The sequence below is a fragment of the Gossypium arboreum genome, chromosome 2 (genome assembly GCF_025698485.1).
Source record: "Gossypium arboreum isolate Shixiya-1 chromosome 2, ASM2569848v2, whole genome shotgun sequence".
Taxonomy (NCBI): domain Eukaryota; kingdom Viridiplantae; phylum Streptophyta; class Magnoliopsida; order Malvales; family Malvaceae; genus Gossypium; species Gossypium arboreum.
This window is the reverse complement of record NC_069071.1, coordinates 113,501,073-113,528,265: the sequence shown is the minus strand read 5'-3', so window position 1 is coordinate 113,528,265 and position 27,193 is coordinate 113,501,073. Positions and strand designations below refer to the sequence as shown.

General features: G+C 34.1%; 1 protein-coding gene and 1 long non-coding RNA gene across 4 annotated transcripts; one reads left to right on the top strand and one right to left on the bottom strand.

The window, feature by feature from the left end:
- Nucleotides 1-29: 29 nt before the first annotated feature.
- Nucleotides 30-6,219, bottom strand: LOC108462304 (TSL-kinase interacting protein 1). Of its 3 annotated transcripts, XM_017762281.2 has the most exons (15): nucleotides 5,804-6,213; nucleotides 4,321-4,511; nucleotides 4,118-4,200; nucleotides 3,994-4,041; nucleotides 3,783-3,892; nucleotides 3,376-3,460; nucleotides 3,220-3,274; nucleotides 2,974-3,126; nucleotides 2,510-2,641; nucleotides 2,252-2,409; nucleotides 1,911-2,149; nucleotides 1,452-1,827; nucleotides 881-1,300; nucleotides 661-789; nucleotides 30-565 (listed from the first exon to the last, which is right to left on the bottom strand). In XM_017762281.2, exons 2-15 carry the CDS (start codon nucleotides 4,445-4,447, stop codon nucleotides 341-343), a joined length of 2,340 nt encoding a protein of 779 aa, XP_017617770.1. In that variant the 5' UTR covers nucleotides 4,448-4,511; nucleotides 5,804-6,213; the 3' UTR covers nucleotides 30-340. The 3 variants fall into 3 exon arrangements, with proteins under 3 accessions (XP_017617770.1, XP_017617763.1, XP_052881156.1); XM_017762274.2 differs by having other exon boundaries at nucleotides 2,974-3,274; nucleotides 5,804-6,219; XM_053025196.1 differs by lacking the exon at nucleotides 5,804-6,213 and adding an exon at nucleotides 5,460-5,621 and having other exon boundaries at nucleotides 2,974-3,274.
- Nucleotides 6,220-12,388: 6,169 nt separating this feature from the next.
- On the top strand, nucleotides 12,389-13,276 carry LOC128284132 (uncharacterized). The gene is made up of 2 exons (XR_008274460.1): nucleotides 12,389-12,735; nucleotides 12,978-13,276. It is a non-coding gene; the product is annotated as an uncharacterized LOC128284132 (long non-coding RNA).
- The last annotated feature ends 13,917 nt before the right edge of the window (nucleotides 13,277-27,193 follow it).

Below are 27,193 nucleotides of genomic sequence, written 5' to 3'. Positions count from 1 at the left end.
TATAATTTTTTATGTAAATAAAATAAATATTTTTAAAAATATTGATAAATTAAAAACGGTACACCGAAACAATATGATACCATTTCCACTAATAAAATGGGTCAAAGTTCAATTTCTGAAAGAAGAAAGATGTACAAGTATGGGAAGTAAAGTGCTTTGTACATAGTTGAAGAGGCTTGTTCATTAATAAAGCCAGAATTCTCCTGGCTCTGATCAACCTATTCTCTTTTAGCATTTTAAGGTCAAACAAACTTGTTAGTCACACCATTGAAAGTTTCCAAGAACATACCTCTCACTCGCAATTAGTGTTTTTCACCGGAAACTAAACTTGATTACGGTTTCAGTTGTCACTGCTAATTTTAAAAGCTGAGGAGAAAGTATCCTGAGCTCCTACTGTTGACGTTGGTTCTCTCTTGTCCGTTCCGAAAAATGAACAATTTTGAAAAGCATCCAGACTACTGGCTATTAAACGGCTCAAACCTCCAAGGCTATCACTGAAAATTAATTCTTCAGTATGGTACTTACAAGTCGGTATATCGAGATCCAGTGGTCCAAGAGACTCAGGCTGTGATGCGAAGGAACAAGAATGATGGTCAGCTGTATAAAGAATTTATGACTTAGCAAACACTTGGTTTGCTGGTAATAGAAAAGCTAACATACCCAATAAATGTCAGTCAGCCCGTTGAAATCGTTTTCCGTAGTATCCATGATGTGTGGATCAGATGGACACTCATCTGTGAGGTCTTCACAAGCAGAATTTTCCATTGGCTCCACTGGATCAGGTGATTCCTGTGAGAGCAGAATGATATTATACCTTAATTTCAGATAATTATTCAAACAATCAGACAATCAAATTTCCTGAACCGGAAGTAAGACATACCTTAGAATGGGTGCTCAATTCTGCTAAGTTTTGTCTTGCAATCTGTTTGCAGGCTGCTTGTGAAGTAATACCGGAGAATCTAGGAACATTGGTACAAGGAATAGGATTCTTTCGAAATAAGAAGGCATCACATGTATCTTCTGCATCCCAGATAGAAGATGCATGGGATGGTATTGATGGAATGTCCATCTTGTTTTGATGCATAGAAATATGAGCAGCAATGGCTGCGTCAAATGAATCACAGCTGAATGGAATCTGCTGAAGACATTGCGAGTTCTCTGTAACAGCGCAATCAACACAGTTACCATCCAAGTCATGAGGCACTTCTGCAAGAAGTTCTCCGACACTTATGTTTGTAAGACTGTCGGCCCATTCACCAGCAGATAATGCAGCAGTGCTATTTCTCAATCTCTGATCATCCTATGCAAACAAAAGAAAGTAAGATGTCGGGAATATGGGGGTGATCAAAATGAAGATGATGGATGATTAACAGATTTTGATTTTAAATCATAATTGCCAGCTGAAACTCTCAAACAGATTCGAAAACTTCAACAAAGTGATGGGAACTTACTGCATCTGCCAACCATCTCATAATAGCAAGATTGCAAGTCTCACTTCTATCTGATGATGCATTTCTTGCAGGAATAGGGGAATCCCCAAAATTGTCTTTAAGACCAGTGGAAAGGTTTTTTTCCGTCAAGGTGGGAAAACCAGTTCGAGGAGGTTCCAGGGCATTATTTTCTTTCTGTAATATTGGCTGATTCTTGCAAGGATCATCAAGTTTCTTAGACATATCATTGTTAGATGAGGCAGATACTTGTGCTTCTTCCATAACACAGCTCTTCCTACTTTCAGCATTCATATTATGCACATTGGAAAGGTAGGATGAAGAAACAGGTGCTTGCCGTGTCAAAGATTCAACTTCAGCATCAGAAACCCAACCATACCTTCAAAGAGAGCTTATATCAGCAATCATACAAATCTATAAAACAGAAGATAGCTACGAGGACAAAATCATTTAGGAAAAAACCTTAGGCGAAATACTTGGGGCCTTCCAATCATTGCATATACGTCTGCTGCACTGACAATGGCTGCTTGAGTCCATCTCTGATAAGCCCTAAGGTTTTCTCTTTGAACACCATAAGGGAAAAGCATAACCACTCCTGATGCTACACTTGAGTTGCCCCATTTTCGATTCAGATGCTCCAGTACTGATGATATCTTCTTTCGAATACTAAGAGTGAGTTCCAAGTATGGATTGTGTTTATCCTAACAAGAGATCAAGACTAATTATTTCCTTAATACTTCACAACCGGTAGTACTTGGTGATACATTATAACAATCAGAATAATATTTCCCTTTGGCACTCACCATTTCCAAGGCTCTTCTAGTATTGTCATCAATTGGAAAGAGCTGGAGCTTAAGTTTAACAGTAGCATGTACATTGCTCTCAGCAAAAGGATTTTGAGAGAAAGCAGGCAAAGGAAGTTGATTATTGTCAACTGGTTCAAGGATCTTATGCTCTGGATCTAGAGTGGAAAAAAAGGAGCTTGAGAAATTTTCTTGTGTTCATGGTAATTTCAATTCCTTTCAAGGAAATAATCGACAAATCGATTTGTTCAATCTCACCTGGTGTATCTTGTTCATGTTCAACTTCTTTGTCACTAGTAGTTCTCTCCAAATGCTCAGCAGCATCGGCAACCAAAGAAACACCAGCAATTGCAGCCTTTTCCCATTTTTTATATGCAGCTGATGAGGCAACTGCCAAACATTGTATAGCCATACAACTTTACCATAATTTTGAATGGAAAACAAGAAAATTGAATTATGGGAATTCCCGTACTAAGCTTTAAAACTTCAGGTGCTAATAATACAAAGCAAGAACCATAAGAAACTGTAAAATGAAGTTAGCCATGGCATCAACAACAATGTTTATAAATATGAAAGTGGAAACGAGAAAGTTAAATAACCAACATCTATAGCATTAGGGCTGCAAAACATAAAAGTAAATAGAAATTGGAAAACCTATTGTGCCACAAGAATCTGAAGATACAGTTTATTGTATTTAACTGTTTATTTGAGGGGTAGAGTACCTGATTTCCATCTCTGCCTTGCAGGTTTCATGGTATTTGAAGCAACTTTCATGGTATTTGACTCCCCTTTGTTATTGCTACGATTAACACCTACATTGCTATTACGCTTAAATGAACCTTTTCCAGGTCCTAACTTTTGAATGTTTTGACTCTCTACAAGAACCAGCTTGACAGTATGAGCATCATGTCCAGAAGCCCTACTCTGATTTGTGGTAGTGTTGGGAGATGTAGGTGAAATATTCTCACCATGAGATGGTCGTTTTCGTACATTCTTCTTCCGGTCTTTCAAAAGTTGATGCTCCTTCATTGGAACAACAGATCAGTCAGTCCAGGACAAGCACAAAATGTCATCTAGATCGGGGAAAAAATAGCAAACAAGCAGCATAAAAGATTCTGACTAACCAAAGCTTCAATAAAAATTTTAAATCTTCGAGGTTTCAAATGAAGTTTCGAGGCTTTGCAGCTATACTTTTCTAATAGAGACCACCTGTAAAAGAAGACATCTATTTTTCAATGAAACCAAAAATATAGGTCGAGTATTTGTTAATGTACCATTGTTGCAGCATGATAGCATAAAAAATTTAAGATTCTAACTGTCATGCTTAAAAATGGGAATATAAAGGAAATGTTTTTGCCATATGCCCTCTGATGGGGCACCTCAGCTCAATACATTTGCTATAAATAGATATAATGGTGCCTAGTGATAGACTTAAAACTGCAGTTAGCAATGCTGTAACAATGCATCCTCCAAATTATATATTTGAATTTATTTAAATATGTTACAAGAAAAAGATAGTTCCAAGCATTACCAGCGAAGCATTGCTGCATTAGTATCTTTAGAGTTTTTGGCATCCAAACATAATCCAGGACCCAGAAGTTTATTCATCCGCCTGACAAGACGATAGTAATAATGTCTGACCTACAAATTTCAAAAAGAAGAAGACAAATAAAACACTGACAAGAGACTGTAGTCTGACTTATATTGATTATGAAACAATCAGAATAAAATCTAGTAGCAACCTGATCCTTGTTTTTACTTTGAACACGACATGTGATCTTCTCAAAATTCTGCAAGTAATGCTAGTGTCAGGAAATATAATATAGGAAAATGTTAAAAGCCAAAGGACGTATAAGATTGGCTTGCCTTCCCAACTTGTCGTAATGCAGTGAAGAAACTCTCTTCCTCTTGACGTGTCCAAGCAGCCCATTGCCGAGTTGGCTTTTTAGCTAGCATTAGGCATTCAATTCACACATTCATACAACAATTAAATGCATGATCAGTATTTTCCATAGACGGAAATGGTATGGACTGAAACGATGAAAATTATTATAAGTGCATTGACATACCAGGTTGCTCCAGCACAGAATTATTCGAGGTGGATGGTACTACCTTGGGATCTCCAACCTGAATAGGAATATTTTCTTGATTATTTTGTGCCTCAGAGGCTATGGAGACCTGTGACTCTGTCCGCATGTTGATGGCATCACATGAAAACTAATGCCTCATCCCCCTCAAATTCGTATACAATCAAGTAAACCTATTTACAAAAGCAAAATAAGTTTAACATCAAATAGAAAATTGGGAAATGCAACAACCAAAGCAGCACAAGCCAATATATACTCATCATAAACAACTGAAAGCACATGTGCACATCCCTTAAGAAAATAGTGAAAATAATATTTTCTCCTCTTTGACTTTCAACAAATACAAGAGATTTTATTGAAAAAAACAATCATGTATTTTGAGGCCAAACTGCATAGAGCTTATCAACTACAATATAGCTCACAGTTTTCACAAGATCAGTTTACTACCATCTCCTATTATTCTGCAAATCTTTACATCAGTTGAGACATTGAACAATGATTTCATATTGGAGAATGGTAAAAACAACTTCATATGCTACAAGAGCAAAGGCACAATCTAGTAATCATATTTTAGAACCTAACTATGTTTGCTCTTAGGAATTTAGATAATAATAAAAACCTTGTATCTATGGTTAGAAAAAGAACCCAAGCATGTTATTAAGTGAATGCTAAGCACCCTTAGTATTCCCCAATGTAACTATCATAGTCAATTGGTTTAATCTATAAAACGAATGATTATTAACCTTGAACACTTTATCTATTTCTTCTTCTTTTTTCAATTTCACTTCAATAAACAAACAAATGCAAAACAATAAATCTGCATTCAACAACAACAAAACTGAACAATGCATTTGAAATCATCAAACAATCAATCTTCATATCGAAGGAAAAAAAATTGAGAATGATATATCAAACAAAGCAATCTTCTTAACCCTACATTACATATCCTGAAAACATTTGAATTTCCTTATAGAAACAAACCCTAAAACCAACAAACTCTATATCCGAAGCCGTCCGCCGACATTCAAATTCAACGAAAAAAAGCAAGCAATAGAACTTTACTAATATACAGATTTCAAACAAAAGAAAAAAAGAATAAATTAACAAAAAAATAATATAACCCTTCCTAGTTGCTAGGAAATGCCAGAAAGCTAAAAGCATCAAATCTCTAGCTCAACTTGTTTCAAGTTAATGAGATCTCAAACAACAACCAAAAAAAAAGGTAAAGTCAACTGTACGACTATTTGACCAAATTGAATTCTATTTTTCCGTATCAAAATAAATTGAACAGAAAAGAAAAAAACACATAAGATCATACAATAATCTAATTTTTCTCGATAACCAAACAAAAGCTAGGGTTTCGAACTACAGTAAAACTTGATCGGCAAAAGCTTAATAACATACCAAAATTAAAAAAAAAAACAGAAAATTAAGAAGAAATTGAAGTTAGATTGAAAAAAAATACCTGAAAATAAATAAATAAAATTGAAGGAATCGAAGGAGCTTTGATTTGAACAAAGAATCAAAGCTATTGAGACCGGAAGAAGAATCTTCCGACGGACGTCTACTGTTAGGAAGATATGAAAAAAATAAAAATTATAATGAATTTTTCTTTAATTTTTTAATTTTACTTTGAAGAAAATTGAAAAAAAAGGGGCTTTGGTAATTTGAATGATAAAAAGAGTAAAGTGATTTAATAAATTTGAGTATTTTTTTATAAAATAAAAAGCAAATTTTAACTTGGTAACTTTAAACAATATACATTGAATAATGCAAAAGCTAAAAAATAAAATAAAATAAAATTGTTAATTTAGATAATATATAATTTGTTGATAAAGCAGTGGAATTTTTTTATTGAAAATCTTATTCACCGTATATCGCAAACGTAGGAAACATGAAGAAAATTGGATTATTTATTTTCGGTCTAATTTGTTTGCAGTCCCTATCTTATTTGAAAATTTAAAATTTAATCCACTTTTGATGTCAAATGAATTTAGTTAGATTGGAATGTATGAAATTTTAAAATAAAGAAATGTGAAATATGATATGCGTGAAAACTTAAATCAATAAATAAAAATGTCAAATGTTTTTATTTTTATTTTTGAATAATTTTTTAAATTTTAAAATGCCACATAATTCAAGTTAATTTTATTTTATAATATTATTAATTGAAGTTTAATTATTAATATTAAAGGAATAAAGTGATTAAATTTTAAAATTAAAAGTAAAGAATTAAATATTAAATATGAGATAAATATATATATTGAAAGTATATTTATACCTTATTTTTAAAATGTGAAAATGAAAGAAAAAGATATTTTGTTTTTATTAAATGAAAGCAAAAGGAAAGAAGATGAAAATTACGGATTTGTTCATCTCTTCTATGGGTTGGTAATTTGTTTTTTAGGGATAAAATTGGACTGGATTTTATTATGGAGAACAAAAATAACAAGCCTTACCCATCTCAGCGGCCCAAGACCAGGGAGCCCAATAGCAACAAAATATCTAAGACAATAGCAGAATGAAACTTTGGAGTAGACCTCTTCTCGAGTGTTCACCATTTCTGCTTTCCTCTATCGATTCAAAAGCAACTTCGCCACCGTTCAGTCCGCCATCGATTCAAAATAATTTCTCGCAAACCGCCCATCCCCTCCTTGCAGCCCACTTATACTATTCATTCTTATCCCTCAATTTATCGCAAAGTTTTGAAAGAAAGCCGTATTCTTATCCCTCAATCTCAACCAGTTTGCCCTTGCCCTCTGTTCCCAAAAAAAATTATCTCCAAGTTTAACTGAACTTTAGTATCAATCTGCAAGATTGTTATCATTAAAAATATTGGGTTAAAAGAACCCACGAAAAGATTATTCTCCATTGCTCTGCAAGTAATCTTGGAGTTTAATTGTTCTTTTGATATTTGGCAGGAAAATGTTTCCTTGGCTGTTGGATTATTGCATTAAAAGCGTTTCAATTTCTAATGTGGAGAGGCCATGTTCGGACACGTTCAAACTCTCCCGGTTCATTTCTCTCTTTCTTTTTTTCCATTTTTGCTTAATAATTTCAAGAATCTTTCAATTATGGACTATAATTTTTATAAACACTCAACAACAACAAGAGGGTGTAATTGTGATATAGATTTGTTTCAAATTATATTTATGAGATAGGTTTTTGGAATCAGATTCGTAAACGTCCTCCCTATTGACTTGATGTAATAACTCTGCTTTTCTATCCAAGTTGAGCGCAGTATATGGTTATCACCTGTTAAGCATATAGTGTAATCCTGAATCGAATTGCACGTGAAGTGTCTGATTAAATGAAGTTGGGGGATTTCTTTAGTATCACATTATCAGCATAAAATCCAGATTTTCACGATTAATATACTTGAAATTGAATATTTTATTGTGTTTTCCAAACTGTTGAGCCATGTTAGTTAAGGTGTATTATAAGCAAATATATTGTGTGTAGCTGGCCAAAAGTCTGTTAATGATCTACTGAGTTCCCTACTCTCTCTTTCGATGAAAATAATATTAAGAACATATTTGATTTGATGAAATGTTAGGCTAGGAATCGGTACTCAATCAGCACTTGGACTACGTCAATTTGATAGGGAAATACTATTAAACAAAATGTTTTACTTTGTCTCGTTTATTTTTGTTTTCTATATTCAGGGGGTTTCATTATTTGTACTTGCCTATGTATGTATCTTTATATTTGAGGAAAAGAACCCGCAAGAGATATCAATGGGTGGTTATACCGTCTTAAATATATGTATATTCATATAATGTATAATGGTGAGAGACTCTCACAAATGGTTACATTCATCATCTACATTTATATCATATCTATGATTCTACATGTTATATTGTAAGTCTTCTCCCATGTGTGGAAGTAGAACCTTCCGTAAGTCTCTCTCATGTGTGGAAGCAGGACCCTCATAAGTCTTCCCATATGCGGGAGCAAGACATTCGTTACTCTCCACTTCATTCCAGTTTATGAGAGTCAACGGCAGAGCAATCAACATATGATACCTCTCGTAAGCCTTCCCTATGTTTGGGAGCAGGACCTCCCGTAAGCTTCCCCATGTTTGGGACCAAGACCTCTGTAAGCCTTCCTCTATTTGCGGGAGCAAGACATTCATTACTCTCCACGTAATTTCGAACTGTGAGAGTTAGCAGTAGTGCAATCAACATATGACACCTGCAGTAAGCCTTTCCGCATGTGTAGGAGCAAGACCTCTCTTAAGCCTCTCCTATGTGTAGGAGTAGGACCCCCGTAAGCTTCCCCATTTGCAGGACAGTGCATTCGTTACTCTTCATATAATTTTGATTTGTGAGAGTCAGTGGTAGTGCGATCGACATATGATACCTCCTATAAGCCTCCTTATGTGCAAGAGCAAGACATTTGCTACTATCTATGTGTGAGAGGAGGACCTCTCGTTAGCCTTTTCGATGTGTGGGAGCAAGAACCTCGTAAGCTTACCCCCATATGTGGGAGTAGGACATTTGTTACTCTCCATGTAATTGACCGCCTCCAAATGTACTAACTTTTAGAGTATGAAAATTGCAAATAAAAATATGAAATTTGAAGTGGTGTTCGCAAGTATACAGGTTAGGTTGTAATATAGTTTACAACGGAGTTACTCCGAGGATCGTACCCAAGAAAAGAAAGTACTAAATTAATATTAACCTAAATGAAAATATATTTAATTAGCACTTTAAATAAATTAAATTATGATTAAACATAAATAAAAGAATTTGAGTTTTATAAGAAAAGAAATAACTATGCAAAATAAAGTGAACATGAAAAACTAAGATGTAAATCAACTTAATTTAAGGCATGAGTGATTAGCTCACTTTAGTAGTCATAACTAATTCCTATTTTGGGTTTCTACTCAATTAACTAGTTGTTATCTTAGTAGGATCTTTTGATTTTCCACTAAACTAACGAGTTGACAAGAACTATTTATCTCTCGACCTCACAGTCCAGACCAAATTGGGGTAAGGGGTTCACAGATAGACAATACCAATTTTGGATTAATTCCCACCTAGATGACTTTCTGGGATTGCCAGACCTAGGGTTTAAGTTTTTCCCATTTCAAATAGTTGATTTTCTCATGGATTTTATAAACACAGTAAACTTGATAAATAAGATAGAAATAAAGAATGAATCAAGAGTAAAGGTTTAAGAAGAATCTTAAATTGTATTTAATAATTGATACGCAATAATCTACAAAGTTTGTGTTGGATCTACAAATCAGATCTTTCAATGAGCACGAACAAAGCAATTGAAAATAAATCCTAAGCCTAAAAAGAACTGAAAACTAAATTACAAAGAAAATTCTAAGTTAAAAAGCCGTCCTTTCTTAAGTGTCTTATGAGTCTATTTACAGTGTTAAGGTTGGTCGTCATCCTTAGCTTTAGGTCAGCTAACATTTTTATGTTACTTTTCATTGTGCGGACCAAAACACCCTCAGCTTGGTAATGCTATCACGTACAGGGCTGATATCGCGACATCTAATGCCTGTGTCGCGACATCGAAGGTTGTTTGCTTGGCTTCAAGTTCAGCTTTAGGGGTGTGTCATGGCATCCACTAGCTATGTTGTAACACCAAAGGCAGTCTTGGAATTTTAGCACTCTATCCACTATGTTGTGACATTGGAGTCCCATGTTGCAACATTGGGACCAACCTCGAGCCCTTATGCATTTGAATGGTGTCTTGCACACTCACTAACTACGTTAGTCCTCTCTTAGGCCTTTTTCGGCCCCTAAGGTCATAAAACGACTCAAGTTACACTTTTTATCGAATTGAAACTAAAATAGAAAAAATAACTAAAACATAGTAAAATTGCTTGTATTCGAGCTCTTTAAGTATGAAAACTAGTTTAATCTGCTATAACAAATTACGACAGATCAGTAATTTCGGTCTGTAAGAGTCGACGGTAGTATGATTGACCTATGATCAGTATTTGGGTCCCTCCATGAACCCTTTGTGGCTTTTCGTGGAGGTTAGATGTATCTTTAGTATTTGGGCCCCTCTGTGAACCTTTTGTGTCTCTCTGCGGAGGTGAAGCATATATTCAATATTCGGGCTCCTCCGTGCTCTCCGCGGAGGTGAAGCATATATTCAATATTTGGGCTCCTCCGTGAACTCTTTGTGGCTCTTTGCTAAAGTGAGGCATATATTCAGCATTCGGGCCGAAATTAACAATCTCCATAAAAACCAAATTTAGGTTATCAAATAAATTTTATAACAATAAGCACACACACTCAACACTTATTCAATTTTTACTAGTCAAAAGCTCAGACCAAAAGTTATATTAGCTACAATTATTTATAATGACAGATAGTCCTCTCGCTCATATTTCAATGGATAGTTTGCACCTTTTTACATTTTACATCACCAACGATCACACATTTTACATTTTACATCACCAACGATAATACATTTTACATTTTATATCGCCAATGAATAGTTCGCACATTTTACATTTCATATCGATAATAAACAATTTGCATACCTCTTGTATTTTATATTGTCAATAGATGGCTTAAATCTCCTCTATTTTACATTTTCAATAGCCGTATCAATGATATATGTCGAAATCATTTTGTCGAAATCGACTTTTAAAAAAAAAAATAAAAATACAAATAGGAGTCGCCACCAATCATTTTTATTATGAGGTACGATCGGATCATCTCGTAATTTGATAATTTTAATAAACAGGTTTATTTACTAAAACAACAATTTTTGGTCTATAAACTTCGAGAAATGAGTTCGGGAGTCGGTTATGCACAAGGAAGAATTAGTACCCTCACAACGCCCAAAATTGATACCTAGTTGATTAATTAATGTCTTAGTGTCGAAAGTTGAAAATTTGAAAAGAGTTTAAAATACGATCTCTCTTTATTAATGTTATTTTTACTTAAAAATAGCTTGAATAAAGCGAAACATATGCTAAAGGTCTTCTTATCTCGAGGCAACAAAAGATCACATCCTGTAAGTTAGGGCACAACACCTTGAAATCTCAAAAAATAAGCTCGCTTTTTTATTATTTAGTTAAATATCATGTATTTTAATTTTAAAAGGATATTCGGTCATTTGGGTTCAACGAGAAAATCGAAACCCCATAAGTTAGAATACAACTTCTCGAATCTCCAAATACGAAACATTGCCTATTTTTTAAAAATTTTCTTTTTATGCATCGAATAAAAATTAATGTAACACTTAAAATGGTATATATATTTAATTCATTAGGGAACCGTATGAAAAACGAACAAACATTTTAAACGTAATGTATAGTACAATGATAATGAAATAATATAAAATAGATATACGGGTAGAATATCCATATGATAGATAATAAATAATAGAATACTACAATAATGATGATGTAATTATAATAATGATAACAATATTAATAATCGATTGCAATAATAAAATAAATAAGGTAACTTACAATAATAATAATAATAAACAAAAATGGAAAATGCACAATTTAAAGAAAAATAAATAAACATAACATGAAGGTATTAAAATAATAAAAGAAAAAACGAGAATAATAAAACATTAAAAATAAAATAATAATGATAATAATAAAATTGCACAATTAAAAGAGTATGAATTATCTATTTTTAAGTGTAAAAGGATAAAGAAATAATAATAAATAAAATAAAAGTTTATGGAAAGGTTGAAATAAAATAGGCTAAGGATAAAGAAATAATAATAAATAATTAGTAAAATAGAACAAATGATTAAAATGAAACGCGTGAAAAAAAATAGGGACTGAAAAGGAAAATATCCCCTGTCCTTATGCACACCATTCTAGAAGGACCAAAATGAAAACAAAGTAAAATTAAGTGACAAAATTAAAAAATAGAATTGTACTAAATTGAAACAGGCCGCAAAAGCGAAGGACTGAAAGGGTAAATATCCTATTGCCTAAAAAATACGCGAATCCTAAGATCAGATCGGACGCGGGTCTAGCCTAAACGATGTCGTTTTGGCGTCTGGCAATAAGCCCAAAACGGAAAATAAGACAAAAAAAAATAAGGCTTAAAAATTCATTTGTATCTGTTTCTTAAAAAAAAAGGAAAAAAAAGCTCTCTCTTTCTTTTTTTTTCCTCTTGACCCTCAATTTTCGACGAGCCCACCAACGACAGCCACCGGTCGACGACGACGAGCTCCGCCGTTCCCGGTGGCCAAAATTCCTAAAACAACCCCCTTCTCGAGTGTGTCGGCTTCTAGATTCTGAATCTGGGGTCGATGTTTCTCAAAACTCAACAAAAAATAGTAAAATTCGAGGGAATCCCTTCGGCTTCTCCGTCGTCTCACCAAAGAAAATTGTCCATCATTAGGGGCAGTGTCCTTCTCCACTCAAACAATGGGATCCAAAACGATTCAGTAAGTTTTGATTTTTATTTTATGTTTAATGCCTTTTTTTAAAAAAAAAGAAAAAAATAAATAACAGATAAAAATAAGCAAATCGCCTTTTGCAAATTTTTTTTCTTTTATGATTGTTTTTTTTTTGTATTTTCTCGGTAGAAAATTACATTGATATTAAAGCCGAATGTGTTACAATCTATTATTTGTTTTTGCTTCTGTATTCTCTGCTGTCTCTGCTGCTATTTTCTCATTTTTTGCAGGTTTGGCTCTTGGTTAAAGGAGGGGAGAGAAGAGGTGCTCTTTGCCGTTTTGGTGCAAGGCGGCAGACGCGAGTTAGGCCTCGGGACAAGGTGCCTTGGGCAGCGTGAAAGGAGCAGTGGCTACGATTTTCAGATTTACTGAAAACTTAGTTTAGGTTGTGGGCCACTGGGCCATTAGGGTTATTTATTTATTTTGGGCTGCTTGTGATTGGACTGGGGATTTATTTATTTATTTATTTTGTTTAGTGCCCAGGCAAATTGGGCCTACTACAATATATATACAACATGTCTCCACTACATATTCCAGTTTGTTCAATCTACAACTACATCACTCGAGTATGCACTGTACATTCTTGAATTGTCAGACCAATGGGCCTACCACTCATTAAATCACAAAGTAAAAGTTATACAAGTCAACCATGAATAAAAGTACCCTCCGCCAACGCATTTAAAAAAAAGGTAGCAATAAATTGAATAGCCTCGAAAGGCATCGTACATTCCTGGACCATCAGGCTAATAATTGCCTCCTTCGTCTCGTTACTTCATTTGTAACAATTATCACTTGCGGAGGGCAACTTGCATATGGTCTCAAGGTACAATCACTTTATAACTTACCTCTTGACTAGAAAAGGGACTATTGTTATCCTCTTGCCCTAATTGGGACATGTGGCAACACGAGAACCAACCGAAGAGACCCATAATTAACCTCACTTTTATACTGTCCAAATGGTTGCTGAGTGACCAACCACCCGCGTGCTTCGTATCATCCACGGGAGGGATCTTCCATCTTTAGCCACCCAATTGGATCCTTTGTTAAGCCACTCGCTATTAACGAGTATGTTCTTCTAAAAAGGAGACAACTTAAGAACCATAACCTACTCATAAATACCCCCGAAACACAACATAGAAGGGGACTCTCCGTCCTTATCTACAAATCCGAATAGACCTAGCTTTCCATTCTCCTCTCCATTTTTTTACTTTTCCAACTCATGGCCCCAACATAGGTAAATCGACTTTCCCCACACCACTCTTTCTCCTCTTTCTCCACCCTTATTGACGCTTGTATCAACAATCATTTATCACCATGCTTTCTTAGATGGGATTATTCTGTTCTTTCTCTTGTAAGTTTTATATTTTATTATTAGTTTATGTATAAAAGTTATTTAACCTAAAACTTAGTTGAAAAAATTTATTACAGGAGTAAACTCATTTAAGGTGACTTAACAATTACTAATATTATTTTTTATCATAAAAAATATAAAATAATTATTTAATTATGTAAAATTTTCCTTTATGATCCGATTCAAATAATCTTTTCAATCTGTGATTGAAAGATGAAAAAGAATTTGTCGGGATGGAAAGGTAAATTGCTATCTCAAGGAGGGAGATTAATACGATCAATCTTGTTGTCTACCTCTCTGTATAAATTCTCCTTCGTAAAAGCCCCTAAAGTAATAACGAACAAAATTGATAGTATCGTTAGGGATTTATGGTGGGGAGTCATGACCAGAAGAAAGAGGAAATTATATATCTATAGTTGGGATCACCTCTGCAACATATTGTGTAATTTAGTTAAACTTTTTAGTAAGTTAAAATGTTGACCAATTACCTCTTATCAATAAAATTTTTAGATTTTTTAAATGAGACTAGTAAAATAATATGTAATTATATATATATTTTAAATAAAATATCTTAAATTGAAATAATATTATTATATAACAAATTGGCATAATAATAAATTTAGCTCTTAACGTTTACATCTTTTTGTCAATTTGGTTCTTATTACTTTTTTTGAGCTAATTTTGGCTCTTAACCTTTTGAAATGAGTCAAATTTAACCATCAACCTTTCAAAAAGAGTCAAATTGTTGTTTTTAACGGAAATACTAACTAAAATGTTAAAATTTTAAACGTTGTAGCGAAATGTACTTCATTCTAATTCTTTTGAAATTTTATGATCTTTTTATTTTTATTTTATTTGAATTGATTTTTATCTTTTAATATTTTTATAAATTTTAAATATAAAAAAGAATGACATGTCAGCATGAATTATACATGGACTAACACAAAAGTTGCAATGTGAATATCATGAATTATATGAGCTTAAAAAAGAATAATGATCAAATTGACAAAAAAATAAATGTTAGGGTTAATTTTATCATTATATCTAAAAATTCTTAAAGATGGTTGCGTGTATAAATTCATGGGATAATTGAATTTTAGTATGATTTTTCGTAATTATTCCAATTATCATTCTCCTTAAGAATTAAAAAGTATAATTGAATGTTCCAATTACACTCAATTCAATAAAATTCACTAATTATAATAATTACTCAAACATGTCGCATATATGTAATTATAAATAATTATACACAAATTCAATTGTTAAGTAACTTTCCAAATGCAAACTTAATGTTTTTACTTTAGTTTTAATCCAAAATTTGAAAAGTTTCAATTTCAATCCAATGATTTGGACCATTGATTAGAGCAAACCAAAAAACTATATCTAATAAAATAAAATTGAATAATATACTTTTTTGTCTTGAACTTGACAACTATGTTCATTTTGGTATGTATATTTTTTTTCCACTTTGATACTTGAACTTGGCAACTAGATTCATTTTGGTCCTTGAACTTGAATTTCATCAAGATTTGATGATGTTACCAATGTTTTTAGAACATGATTGGATTGGTCTGTTGGACCGACTGGACCAAAACCAATCGGTATTCTAGTCCAAATAAGCGGATTAAACCGATTGAATTGAAAACTACTCGAGACCGATAAAAAATAAAAACTAATACAAAAATCAATAATTGAACAGGTTGAACTTATGCATTTAAATTTTACAAGTTTTCTCTTTTAAGGTTTAAATTTTCTAAAAGAATAAAATTCCAAATTTTTTTTTTGTGTTGGGGGGGGGGGGGGGTGAAGGCCCCATTTCCCACCATTACCGTCCGCCCACACTATATGACTTATCCCTCTTAAACCAAAATGGATTGCAAACTTGCTACTTTCGTAGGTAACAGAACGACCTTTTTGGTCCCATTGCAACCTGGAAAATAGAAAAGCAAAAGACTAATATGCCTGAAATGACCACTCAAAATCTCAATATTCTTGATAGCTACTTTCTTGAATACTGAAATACAAGCACGTTGGCCGCCATAACAAAAGAAAAGAGGAGTCACCAATTCCAAACCTTGAACCTGCTTGTTCTGTCTTTTAGCAACGCAAGTCGTTTATCAGACCGTCTATTTCTTGTATAAATAATCGTGTTCTTTTTCCCTTTTTAAGGAAAAAAAAAAGCCTTATTATGTCTTGCAGACATTAATAGTATTAAGTTTCGACAAAAATTAAGTAAAAGAACACATACAATTATTAATAGAGTACAATATTATACTTTTAAAATGAATTTAAGTTCGGATTTAGAGATAACACTAATTAAAAATTATATAAATAATAAAAGAACATAAAAAATACCTTAATTCTATCGAAAAGAAAAACACTTACCAATTTATTTTCATTAATCAATACTATATGATAAAGTAATCTAATACAGTTAATTGTTATTATATATAAATATAGCTGCCACTTGAGGGTGTTTTGGTCCCCTTTTTTCGTACGTTTGCCATCACCTCTCTTTTGCTTTTATAAGTCAAATGATTTTTTATTTTATTTTTTTGGCTTTTTGTGCATTATTCGTATGATCTGATAATCATAAATTTCAACCTTAAATTATTAAGGGTTCACATTATGTTTGATTCAAATAAGTTTGATTCAAATAAGTTTGATTCAAATAAAGAATAAATTGATTTTGTAAAGTAGTAAGTTTTGTTGGGAAATGATAATACCGAAATCTGAAATACAAAGTTTTTTCGAAATTCCCATAACATCTCTCTTAATTGTGTTATTCAATCTCTTTCTCTAGGATTACTAAAAGTCATATTTATAGGCTAAAATTCGTGATTAATTGGATTAGAAATATCCTAGAGTGATTAGAGTTTGATTGGAAAAAGGTAGTAGTGTTTAATGAGGAGGAGAAGTCTGATTAAATTGAGTACACATCGCCATGTCAGGACGCCAGCTCTTCCTCGTCATGACATCACCATCTGTTTGGTCGAAATGCGAGGCACACTCCAGATAAGTAGGAGTATGCATTGTATAAAATATATTTTGATGTTATATAAAAATAATTATAATATTTAAGAACATCATAAAAACATAGTTATAATTAATATTGAATAATCTACTACCTAAGTCTTAGCTCAATTGGAATCAACATTATTACCAGTTTAGGATAACGTGAGATTGAGCACGCTGAAACACATTTATCTTTTTTATATAAGAGTTTAGCAGGAGTCATAAGTAACTCTAGGCATTATATAAAAAGATTTAATATTGAATAATACATTTAAATGTTAGTAATCTATTTAATAAAAACACGCTCATAATTATATTATTATGTATATATATATACTTGCATAATATAGTTCCAGTTGTTCTCATTTTTATCATTTAATTTTTTAAAGTTTAAACCCTAATATGAGAACAATTACTAAATTCAAGACGTAAATGTGCATGAACCCGAAACAAACAACAATAGAGAGATATGTCTGAATTTTTTAATATAATTAAAGTATCTCCTAAGTTTATTTTATAGTTCAACTTCATCTAAAATTACCATAAGGTTTGGATTAGATATTTATATTATTTTAAAGTAAGCAAATAAAACGATAAATAAAAGAGTAACATTAATAAAATACATATGTTGTGACCACAGAAAATATGAAAGCCTTAAAAATATAAAAAAATACAAAAAAGTCAAAGATTCTCCCAAATTAATGATACACTCCGATTGTGTGCTAGTCAATCCCTAAAATTTCTATAGATTAATAATAGTACTATTAACAAAATAAATTGTGGTAAGGTAAGTTGCATCTGAAAATGTAGGTTTAGAGATAATATTATTGAGAAGAGTAATTATGAATCTCGAACACAGATCGTAAAATAGATATGAAGAATAAAAAAATTAACAGAATAAATTATTATTTTTTGTTTTTCTTTTTGGTTATGGGTTTCAAATTTTAAATTTCATGTTTAGATTTTTTATTTTAGATTTCGAATTTTGAATTTCAAGTGACAATAGATTTTTTTCCCAACATTTGAACTAAGTCTAAATTATAGAGTTATATTTGTTCTGATGGCTTACTTGAATATCACCATGACCGAAACAAAATTACTCTCATGCCGTAAAACGGACAATGATACTTGTATTATAAAAAAAATAATTAATGTTTATTTTTAAAATGAAATTTTTTATATTTATTTGTAAACCTTTTGGACCAATATTAAGAAAAAAAAGGTATAAAGAGTGGAAAACAGAAGACAAGAATAAATTGGTGACCGGTAAAAAAGGGAATAAAAAGGGGAGCCTCAATATTTGACCCTTGCATTGTCTGTTTATTAGTTCTTCCAGAAAATATTAGTGGTTGCCTCTCTTTCACAAAACAAGCACTCGTATATCCATCTGGTTCTAACAATCGCACGACCCTTGTCGTTGGCCGACCGATCGTCGCAATGTCCTAACGTTTTTTTATTCCTCGTACTATAAATAACCCACTCGGTTTTCCCCAACATAGCTTCATTATGTCTAGCAGACAAGACTACTTGCAAGTACTTCAAAAAAGACTCAAGGTATGCTTCACTCTTCTTCTCCTTCTCCTTCTTCATTATTAATCTTTTAACCCTAAACACCCTAATTTCAGAAGCCGACGGTGGGGAAGAAGAAAGTGAGGAAGTTCAAGCTGATCAAAGCTACGATGGTAAAGTTGAGAGAAGAGATGACCCAACTCGTGAACATGGCGGATAATTGTCACCGGAGAATCGTCGAAGCCAGAGAGGAGATTCGGGCACAGTTGGTAGCTGCTGACACAAGGGATGCTCTGATAAATGAGTTCATTTGTGCTTGGATTGATAAAAACGATGGTGATTGATGGCGTAATTATAGTGTTTTTCTCTCCTTTAATTTAAATAAAAGAGAAAATTAATCTTTTCTTTAAATTTTTTATATTTTTATTGTTAAAAATTAATATGATTAATAAAATAATTAGACAGTTACATATAATGTGCCACATGCATCCGATATTGACGTACATGAACTAATTTTAATTGTAGAAATGGATAAAATTTTTAATATAATGATTAGTTTGCTCTTTAATCTAATATATAAGGGATTAATTTGTTATTATATTATTGATGGGTTTCATATGTGCCTATTATGATCATCTAATACATTATTAATACTAGAAATCTTTTCATACGCGTATGTATGGAAATCACAAATATAGAATACAAATATGTGTTTAAAAATAACATATAATAAATAATGAAACTTATGGTTTAAAACTAATTAATAATAACACGTGAAATATGTACATTATTAGAATGAAAAAGTTAGATTAAATTGTTTAACATGGTGTTGTCATCAATCTTGAGTCTGTGTCGAGTTAACTTGTAACACCAATTCAATCAAATACATAACTAATACTAGAAATCCTATCACATATATATATCGTGTGGAAACCACAAATTTAGAACACAAATATGTGTTTAAAAATAAAATGCAATAAATAATAAAACGTATAGTTTGAAACTAATTAATAATAATACAAAATATGTACGATGTTAAAATGAAAAAAAAATTAAAATTGTTTTTTTATGGTGTTGTTATCAATCTTGAGTCATAAAGTTAACTTGTGATACTAACTCAATCAAATACAAATAATAACACAAAAGCTCAATCCAGCAAAATGTACCTTCGGGGCTAGGTCAAGGAAATTGCTAGGATTTGTAGTCAGCGAAAAGGGGATCGAGATCGACCCGGATAAAGTCAAAGCTATACATGAGTTCCCTCCGCTGTGCATTCAAAAGGAGGTCTAGGGTTTCTTAGGGAGATTAAATTACATCGCCCGGTTCATTTCACAACTAACTGAGAAATGCTACCCCATATTCCATCTCCTTAAGAAACACAATCTAAGTGTATGGGATGAAGAATGTTAGAAAAATTTTGATAAGGTTAAACATTTCCTATCCAATGCCCTAGTGTTGATGCCACCTAGCCCGGATAAGCCACTAATACTGTACTTTGTAGTATTTGAGAATTTCATGGGATGCGTTCTTGGCCAACATGATGAGTCAGAGAGAAAATAATGAATGATATACTACCTCAGTAAGAAATTCACCAAATGTGAGACAAGATATTTGCCAATTGAAAAGTTGTGTTGCGCTTTAATTTGGACAACCTGAAGACTGAGACAGTACATGTTGTACTACACAACTTAGCTCATCTAAAAAATGGACACTCTAAAGCACATAATGGAGTCGACTGCTCTGAATGGAAGAATGGCCGATGAAAAATTTTGCTCTCCGAATTTGATATAGTCTATATGAACCAGAAGGCAGTAAAAGGGAATGCAATAGCAAATTTTCTAGCCAGTAGAGCTCTAGAAGATTACGAGCTTTTGAATTTTGATTTCTCAAATGAAGATCTGATGTATGTTGCGACTACTAAAGAAGGTGCTCAAGAAGAACATCCATGGAATCTAAATTTTGATGGGGCCTCCAACGCTATGGGTAACGGAATCGGGGCAGTATTGGTATCCCCAAACGGAGACTATTATCACTTTACTAGTAAATTGGATTTTGATTGCACGAACAATATGGCAGAATATGAAGCATGCATCTTGGGTATCCGTGCATCTTGGCTTCCCATTCCCACCATATGGGCTTCTGGTTCTTTCTTCTTCATGGGCACTACCCTTTTTGAACTTTCTTGACCTTCCATTCTACCGCTCTTGACTGCATTCTCTATAAGCTCATCGGATATTACAATATCTGCAAAGTCCTTCGTGGCACTTCCCACTAATTTGTCATAAAACGGTGCTTTCAAAGTATTGATGAAGAGAACGGTTATCTCCGTTTTTGTTAGTGGGGTTCCACTTGGCTGAGACGCCCTCCATCTCTCGCATCTTGTCTAAAAGTTTCTGACGGCTTTTTCTCCATCATTTGCAAAGTCATCCGGTCTGGCACCATATCCGATACATGCTTGTATTGCTCACAGAATGTTGATGCCAAGTCCTTCCAGGATTGGATCTTTTCCCTACTAAGCTGGTTATACCACCGAAGAGCCGATCCTACTAGACTATCTTGAAAGCAATGTATGAGTAGTTTATCTTCGTTCACGTAACCCGTCATTTTTCGGTAAAACATTACAAGATACGCTTTTGGACATTCGTTCACGTAACCCGTCATTTTTCGGTAAAACATTACAAGATACGCTTTTGGACATCTTCTCCCATCGTACTTTTCAAAATCAGGCACCTTGAATTTCGGAGGCAGAACCAGATCGGGCACCAAGCTGAGTTCTTTGGCATTCAATGCAGAGAAGGCTTCAGTACCTTCTATCACCTTGAGCCTTTCTTCCAAGCTCCTATATTTGTCCTGAACATCATGATCATTCATTTTCAACCTAGCTATCTCTGCTGGATCATCCAAATCTGGAACGAGTGGATCAGCAAGACTAGCTCCTGGGTTTGATACGAATACTTCTTGCCCTATATGAGCAGGTGGCACCGCTCGTTGCTCCAGGTCTGTGGGTTCCCCTTGGGTGTACCCTCTTTGTGTTGCGTGGGCATGCGGCGAAGTGAATCCTGGGGGATAGAGCGGATCTTGACTGTGATTAACTCTTGACCGAGGTTCCTTGACGTCAGGGCTCTGCATGGGTCCCTTTTATTTAACTAAAGCTGACATCATTTCCATCATTTTGGCCATTTGGTCCCTTTGTTCGAGTGATTCTTCTCGAGATCTCACCATTAAATCCCTTGTCTCTTGCTGCGACTTGGCCAACTGCTCTTGTAATTCCCTCTGAAGTCTTTTCATCCTTTCAATTCTTTCATTGAATTCAGCCTCCATTGCCCTAGCTTGTCGACGCGTTCTATACGAATGACGTGGTTTCAGTCTCGCGGTATTACAACTGCAAATTGTATGTTTTAACCTCAGCGAACGATTATGGGATATGTAATGAATGAATGAATGAATGAATGCATAAATGTCAAATAGATATTAATCATGAAAAAAATGCAAGAAGTTGGTGTTGATTTCAAGATAGCCCCTATTTTAGGCATTCCATTCATCAAAAGAGTTCATTACAAAATATTTTGCCGTTTTTGATTCAGCTATTACACAAACTTCCTAGCTATATCGCCGTATTTCTTTACTCGCACTAAGAACTCTGATATATTTGATCTTTGACTTGGAGGGAATTGGCAAATGAGAATTTTAGCTTCTTCCAATAATTGCACCACGTGCATGGCTACCCCACGAACTTCATTGATCAAATAGCTAAGTTGTATTTCTTTTTCTTGGAGGCCCTCTTCATAAGCACGAACGTCTCTATCATACTGACTATTTTTTTCTTCCAAAGCCTTCAAGAGAGTATCTAGCTGTTGTTGACGATCTTGCAGCATACTTTCTAACTCTCTTATCCTTTCTTTTAGTTCTTGACGTTTAGATCAACTAGTCATTACCTCGGCAGACAAAGCTTCATATTCGGCGTTCTTCTTCCTCAATTCTATCATAGCCCGCGCAGCCTTTTCTTCCTTTTTCTTCGCTTTTCCTTTCTGAAATTCCATCCCGCCTTTAATGTTGCTTATCTCTTCTTTCCATTCTGCCGACGACTTGCCCAGCCCACTATTTTTTATTGTGCCTTTTAACTTTTTATTTTACAGATGGAGGTCCTTTAAGTCATTTCTCGAGACTTCAACTTCTTTTTGCACTTTCTCGATTCTGGATCTTTCAATCTGAACGTCGATCTTCAATTGGTAGTTTTCCTCTTGAAGAGCAATAAGGTCCCGAGACATCTTGGCCTTTTCTTGTTCAAATTCTTGTCTTGCCATTTCTAGCTCAGACGGCATTTCCTCCGAGAAAGGATTCTGAACGGTGTAGTTCATTGACGAGATTTGCTGACTGTTCACCCGTTGCTTTCTCCATATGTCGTAATCTTGGGTGAGAGTGTCAGCGTATAAAGCTAATTCCATAAGATGAATTCTTTTCCAAGACTTTGCGATAGCTCGAACCCTCTTCCTATATCCCTCGCCCTCAAAAGCAAACTTAGACTGTGCTAATCCTCCAGTGGCAGGTATGAATTGTCGCGAAGAAAATTACCTTTAGACTATTAACGGAGCATATCCAACTCCTCCCCATAACCCGAGTAGTGGCACCCAATCTTGATCTCCGACCTTGTATAGCAGAATTGACGGGCGTATCCACGGGGCTCTCCAAGTTACATCATCGGTGCAAAGATTCTGAAAGACTGAGACCCAGTGTTGTTCAGTGACCTCCTTCGGCCATTCTTTCTTAAGATAAGCTTCTAACGGGGAGAATGTTTTAGAAAACATATGGAACGGTGTGCGCTCTACTTTCCATTGGACTATTAACGGAGCATATCCAACTTCTCCCTATAACCCGAGTAGTGGCACCCAATCTTGATCTCCGACCTTGTATAGCAGAATTGACGGGCGTATCCACGGGGCTCTCCAAGTTACATCATCGGCGTAAAGATTCTGAAAGACTGAGACCAGTGTTGTTCAGTGACCTCCTTCGGCCATTCTTTCTTAAGATAAGCTTCTAACGGGGAGAATGTTTTAGAAAACATATGGAACGGTGTGCGCTCTACTTTCTAGAAGTGGCTCAGAATCCAAACATTGAGTAACTGCGCGCATCCAATAAAATGACCTTCCCCTTTCTTCCTACAACTACTTATTGATCTGAAGGTTTCGGCCAGGATAGTTGGGACGGGGTTGATTCCTTGTTTTAACCTTTCGAAGAAATCTACCACCGCAACTTCTATGTGTCCAAGGACCTTCAGAAAGATGATCAAACCGTAAATGGCCAGAGCGAATAGATTTACCCTTTTCAACATGTCAGGATGGTTCAGAACCAAGTCTTGTAGGGAAGACCATGGAATGCAAATGGTTTCATTCTTCTTCTTTATCTGTTTTTCAGCCCACGCGTCAGTCATGTCTGTCAATCTCACTAACTTTTTCTTGAAGGTCATTGGCTTAGGTTCTTTCACATATATCTTATAAGGTTGTATGTTTTCGACACGAAGCAAAGCAGCATACTCTTCTATAGTCGGACTCATGTCTTTCTGATTGAAAGTAAAACATTGGTAGGCCGGATCCCAAAATCTGACCATGGCTTGGATCAATCGTTCGTCTACGTTGACAGTAATCAAGTTGGCTATGTCCCCATATCTTTCAGTGAAGATACCCCTAGTGTCCAAGTCCCACTGATTCCAAACCCGAACCAAATCTTCAAGGTTATTCTGGCGAACATTCACAGTTACGTGCTCGGGCAAATTGGCAATACATCCCTCCACTAGACTATCCCCTCTTTCTTTCTGAGTCTTTAGAGACCAGTCTCGAACCTCGGCATTCCTCTCGGTTGTTTGTATAATTGACTCTTCCATTAGAAACCCATTTTTTGGCAACCGATCTCTAGTCAACACCTTCCTAATATAATGCCTATAATGCATGATGGAAAAAAAAATAAGGCAAAGACAAATAACCTTGATTAGTAATTAAGTATAGGCAGAAAAACATGGAAAATTTAACAAATCGAACTACCCAAATCTAATTTATAAAACAGACCCAGTCCCCTTGTATAGAAAGTGAAGATATAAAAGATAAGAGGCGTTCCTCCCGTGCACTTATTTTGGTGACTACTAAACGGACGGAGGTTTGGCATAGCTCTAGTTAAATGGCTCGTACGGTTCACTATATGCGGTTTTGGTTCTAGATAAGTACTCGAATTGTCCATACTGTCATCTGCTAAGATTAGTACGACGCTTCGGTCATAGCCCATCACAGGCTCACGAGTTCAATTCGAGGGGTTACATTTACTTATGCCTATGCGGATGGACAAGTTAACTCACGAAAGCATAAGTAATATGTAACCCGAAAGTATTCACTAGCCTGTACGGAGGGACGAGTTAACTCACGAAGGCGTAGCGTTTACTTTCACTTAAACGGACGAGGCCCGGGTAGAGAGCTCATGTTATGCAAAATGCAAGTGCACGGTGTGTGGGAGAAACTCACAAACCTTTACGTTTTATTTAAAAAACCAGACCAAAACTAAAACCATAAAAATTTAAAGCTGAATAACAATCGGATAAAACAAGTTGGGAAAATATATACAACACTTCAAAAAACCAATTTTGGGATCACGACTAAATATTAATTCGAACAAGGAATTTTGAAAATTTTGATAACACGCGTTTAAGTGACTCGACTCTCAAAAACTGACATCCCCAGTGGAGTTGCCAGCTGTAGCGACGTAAAAATTTTTTCTTTTGGTCATTAATTGAGGCGATTTATTGGAAATTTAAAAACTGACTTTCGATTTTATTAAAAAAGGGAGTCGCCACCGATCCTTTTTCCTAGGTGTGATCGGACACCTAATAAATCCTCTTTTTCAAAAGAAAATTTATTTTTTAAACAAAAAGAAGGCCGAGTTTAGGTCTACGTTTAAAGCCAGAGAAAAAAATAGGGTTCGGGAGTCGGTTACGCACGAGGAAGGTATTAGCACCCTCGCGACGTCCAAAATTGGTATCTTATTAAACTTGTGTTGTCTTGATTTTCAAAAGTACAAATTCAATCGACATTTACTCGTGATCCAATTGAAAATGAGAATTTTAGTTTTCGATTTTTAGAAAGGGCGTCTGCGTTTTAACACGAGCCGATGAATTTCACCTAACATAGCGATGAAATCGATGGCTTAATGTTAAATCGGTACATTGCCTTATTTTTGAAATTAATTAAAACATGAGAAAAAATATTCTTAAAGTGAGAAATTAAAAATAGATAAACGATACAAAAAAAGATATCATTAATGAAAAATATTAACATGGAATACTAGAATATTAGAATAACAATAATAACGATATTTACAAAAAAAATAAAACAAATCATGTACTAATAATAAAATAGGAAAAATTATATATTTGGTAATAATAATATAAAATAATAATATGTACATAAAAATACATATATATATGCATATAATAAATATATGTAATAATAATAATAATATCTACATTAAAAGAAAATATTAGGAAACGTACATAAAAATATATACATAATTTTTTTTACAACAATAATATAAAATAATGATATGTACAAAATATATATATGTACATAATATAGTTTTAAAATATATATATTAAATTCGGAATTGGTAAATAATAATAAAAAGGGTAAGAATATACCGAAGCCCCAATGTTATGGATTACTGAAATTAATCTCTTTTCTTCTCGGGCTGTTGAAATGGGCCTTTTTTGGTGATCTTCACCGGATCAGATTGCCGCAAATAGAGTCAGGTTGACCCGACCATTTTAAAATTTAATATTTTTTATTATTGTAGTTTTTTTAGACCAATTTTTGTTTAGCCCAATTACAAATAAAATCTACATAAAAGATACAATATCCAAATTACTTCAACCCAACATAAACCAACCTCAGCCCACTAACTTAATAATCTAACACAACCAACCCAACCTACTAACTTAACATATCACCCAACCCACTAATTAACCCAAACTAAATTTAACCCATCAAACCTTACATAAACCAACCCATTAACTAAAATATTTCTTTCTTTTTTAATACTAAACCCCCCCCAAAACAAACAAGTTCCAGCAGCAAACAAAGAAAATCCAAACTTCAAGCTGCCTATTCTCCCTCTCCTTCCACCGTGCGCGTCATCAGCAGCCACCGTATGCACCACATAAAATCAGGCTACGGGTAGTTGAGGTTTGGGTTTTGGGGTGGCTGATAATCGATTGGCTCGGGTATTTAGAGTGGGTTTCGGTTTGGGAGCTTGGTTGTGGTGTTAATGGTGGTTAGTCCTTGGTTGCTTGGTTGCTTGCCAGATATTGGAATTTTTCTTGCTTAGATTGCTGAATGTTCCTTTTTTGTTGTTTTTTTTTGCTGGAAAATTTTTTTGCTGAATTTTTTTTTTGCTCTTTTTTCACAAATGAGAGAATCCTCCTCTTTTTTGTGTGGTTTTTTTTTATTTCTCCCATTTTGCTTGTTTTTATGCTATTTGCAGGTAGTGGGTGAAGAAGGAGCAGCCACCCATGTTTGTGGCCTGAAAATCTGGGAA

Coding starts and splice junctions, on each gene's coding strand:
- LOC108462304 (XM_017762274.2), bottom strand. CDS start 4,447: ATGCGGACAGAGTCACAGGTCTCCATAGCCTCTGAGGCACAAAATAAT. Junction 4,042..4,117: donor CATTACGACAAGTTGGGAAG/GCAAGCCAATCT, acceptor CATTACTTGCAG/AATTTTGAGAAGATCACATG. Junction 3,461..3,782: donor AATGCAGCAATGCTTCGCTG/GTAATGCTTGGA, acceptor CTTCTTTTACAG/GTGGTCTCTATTAGAAAAGT.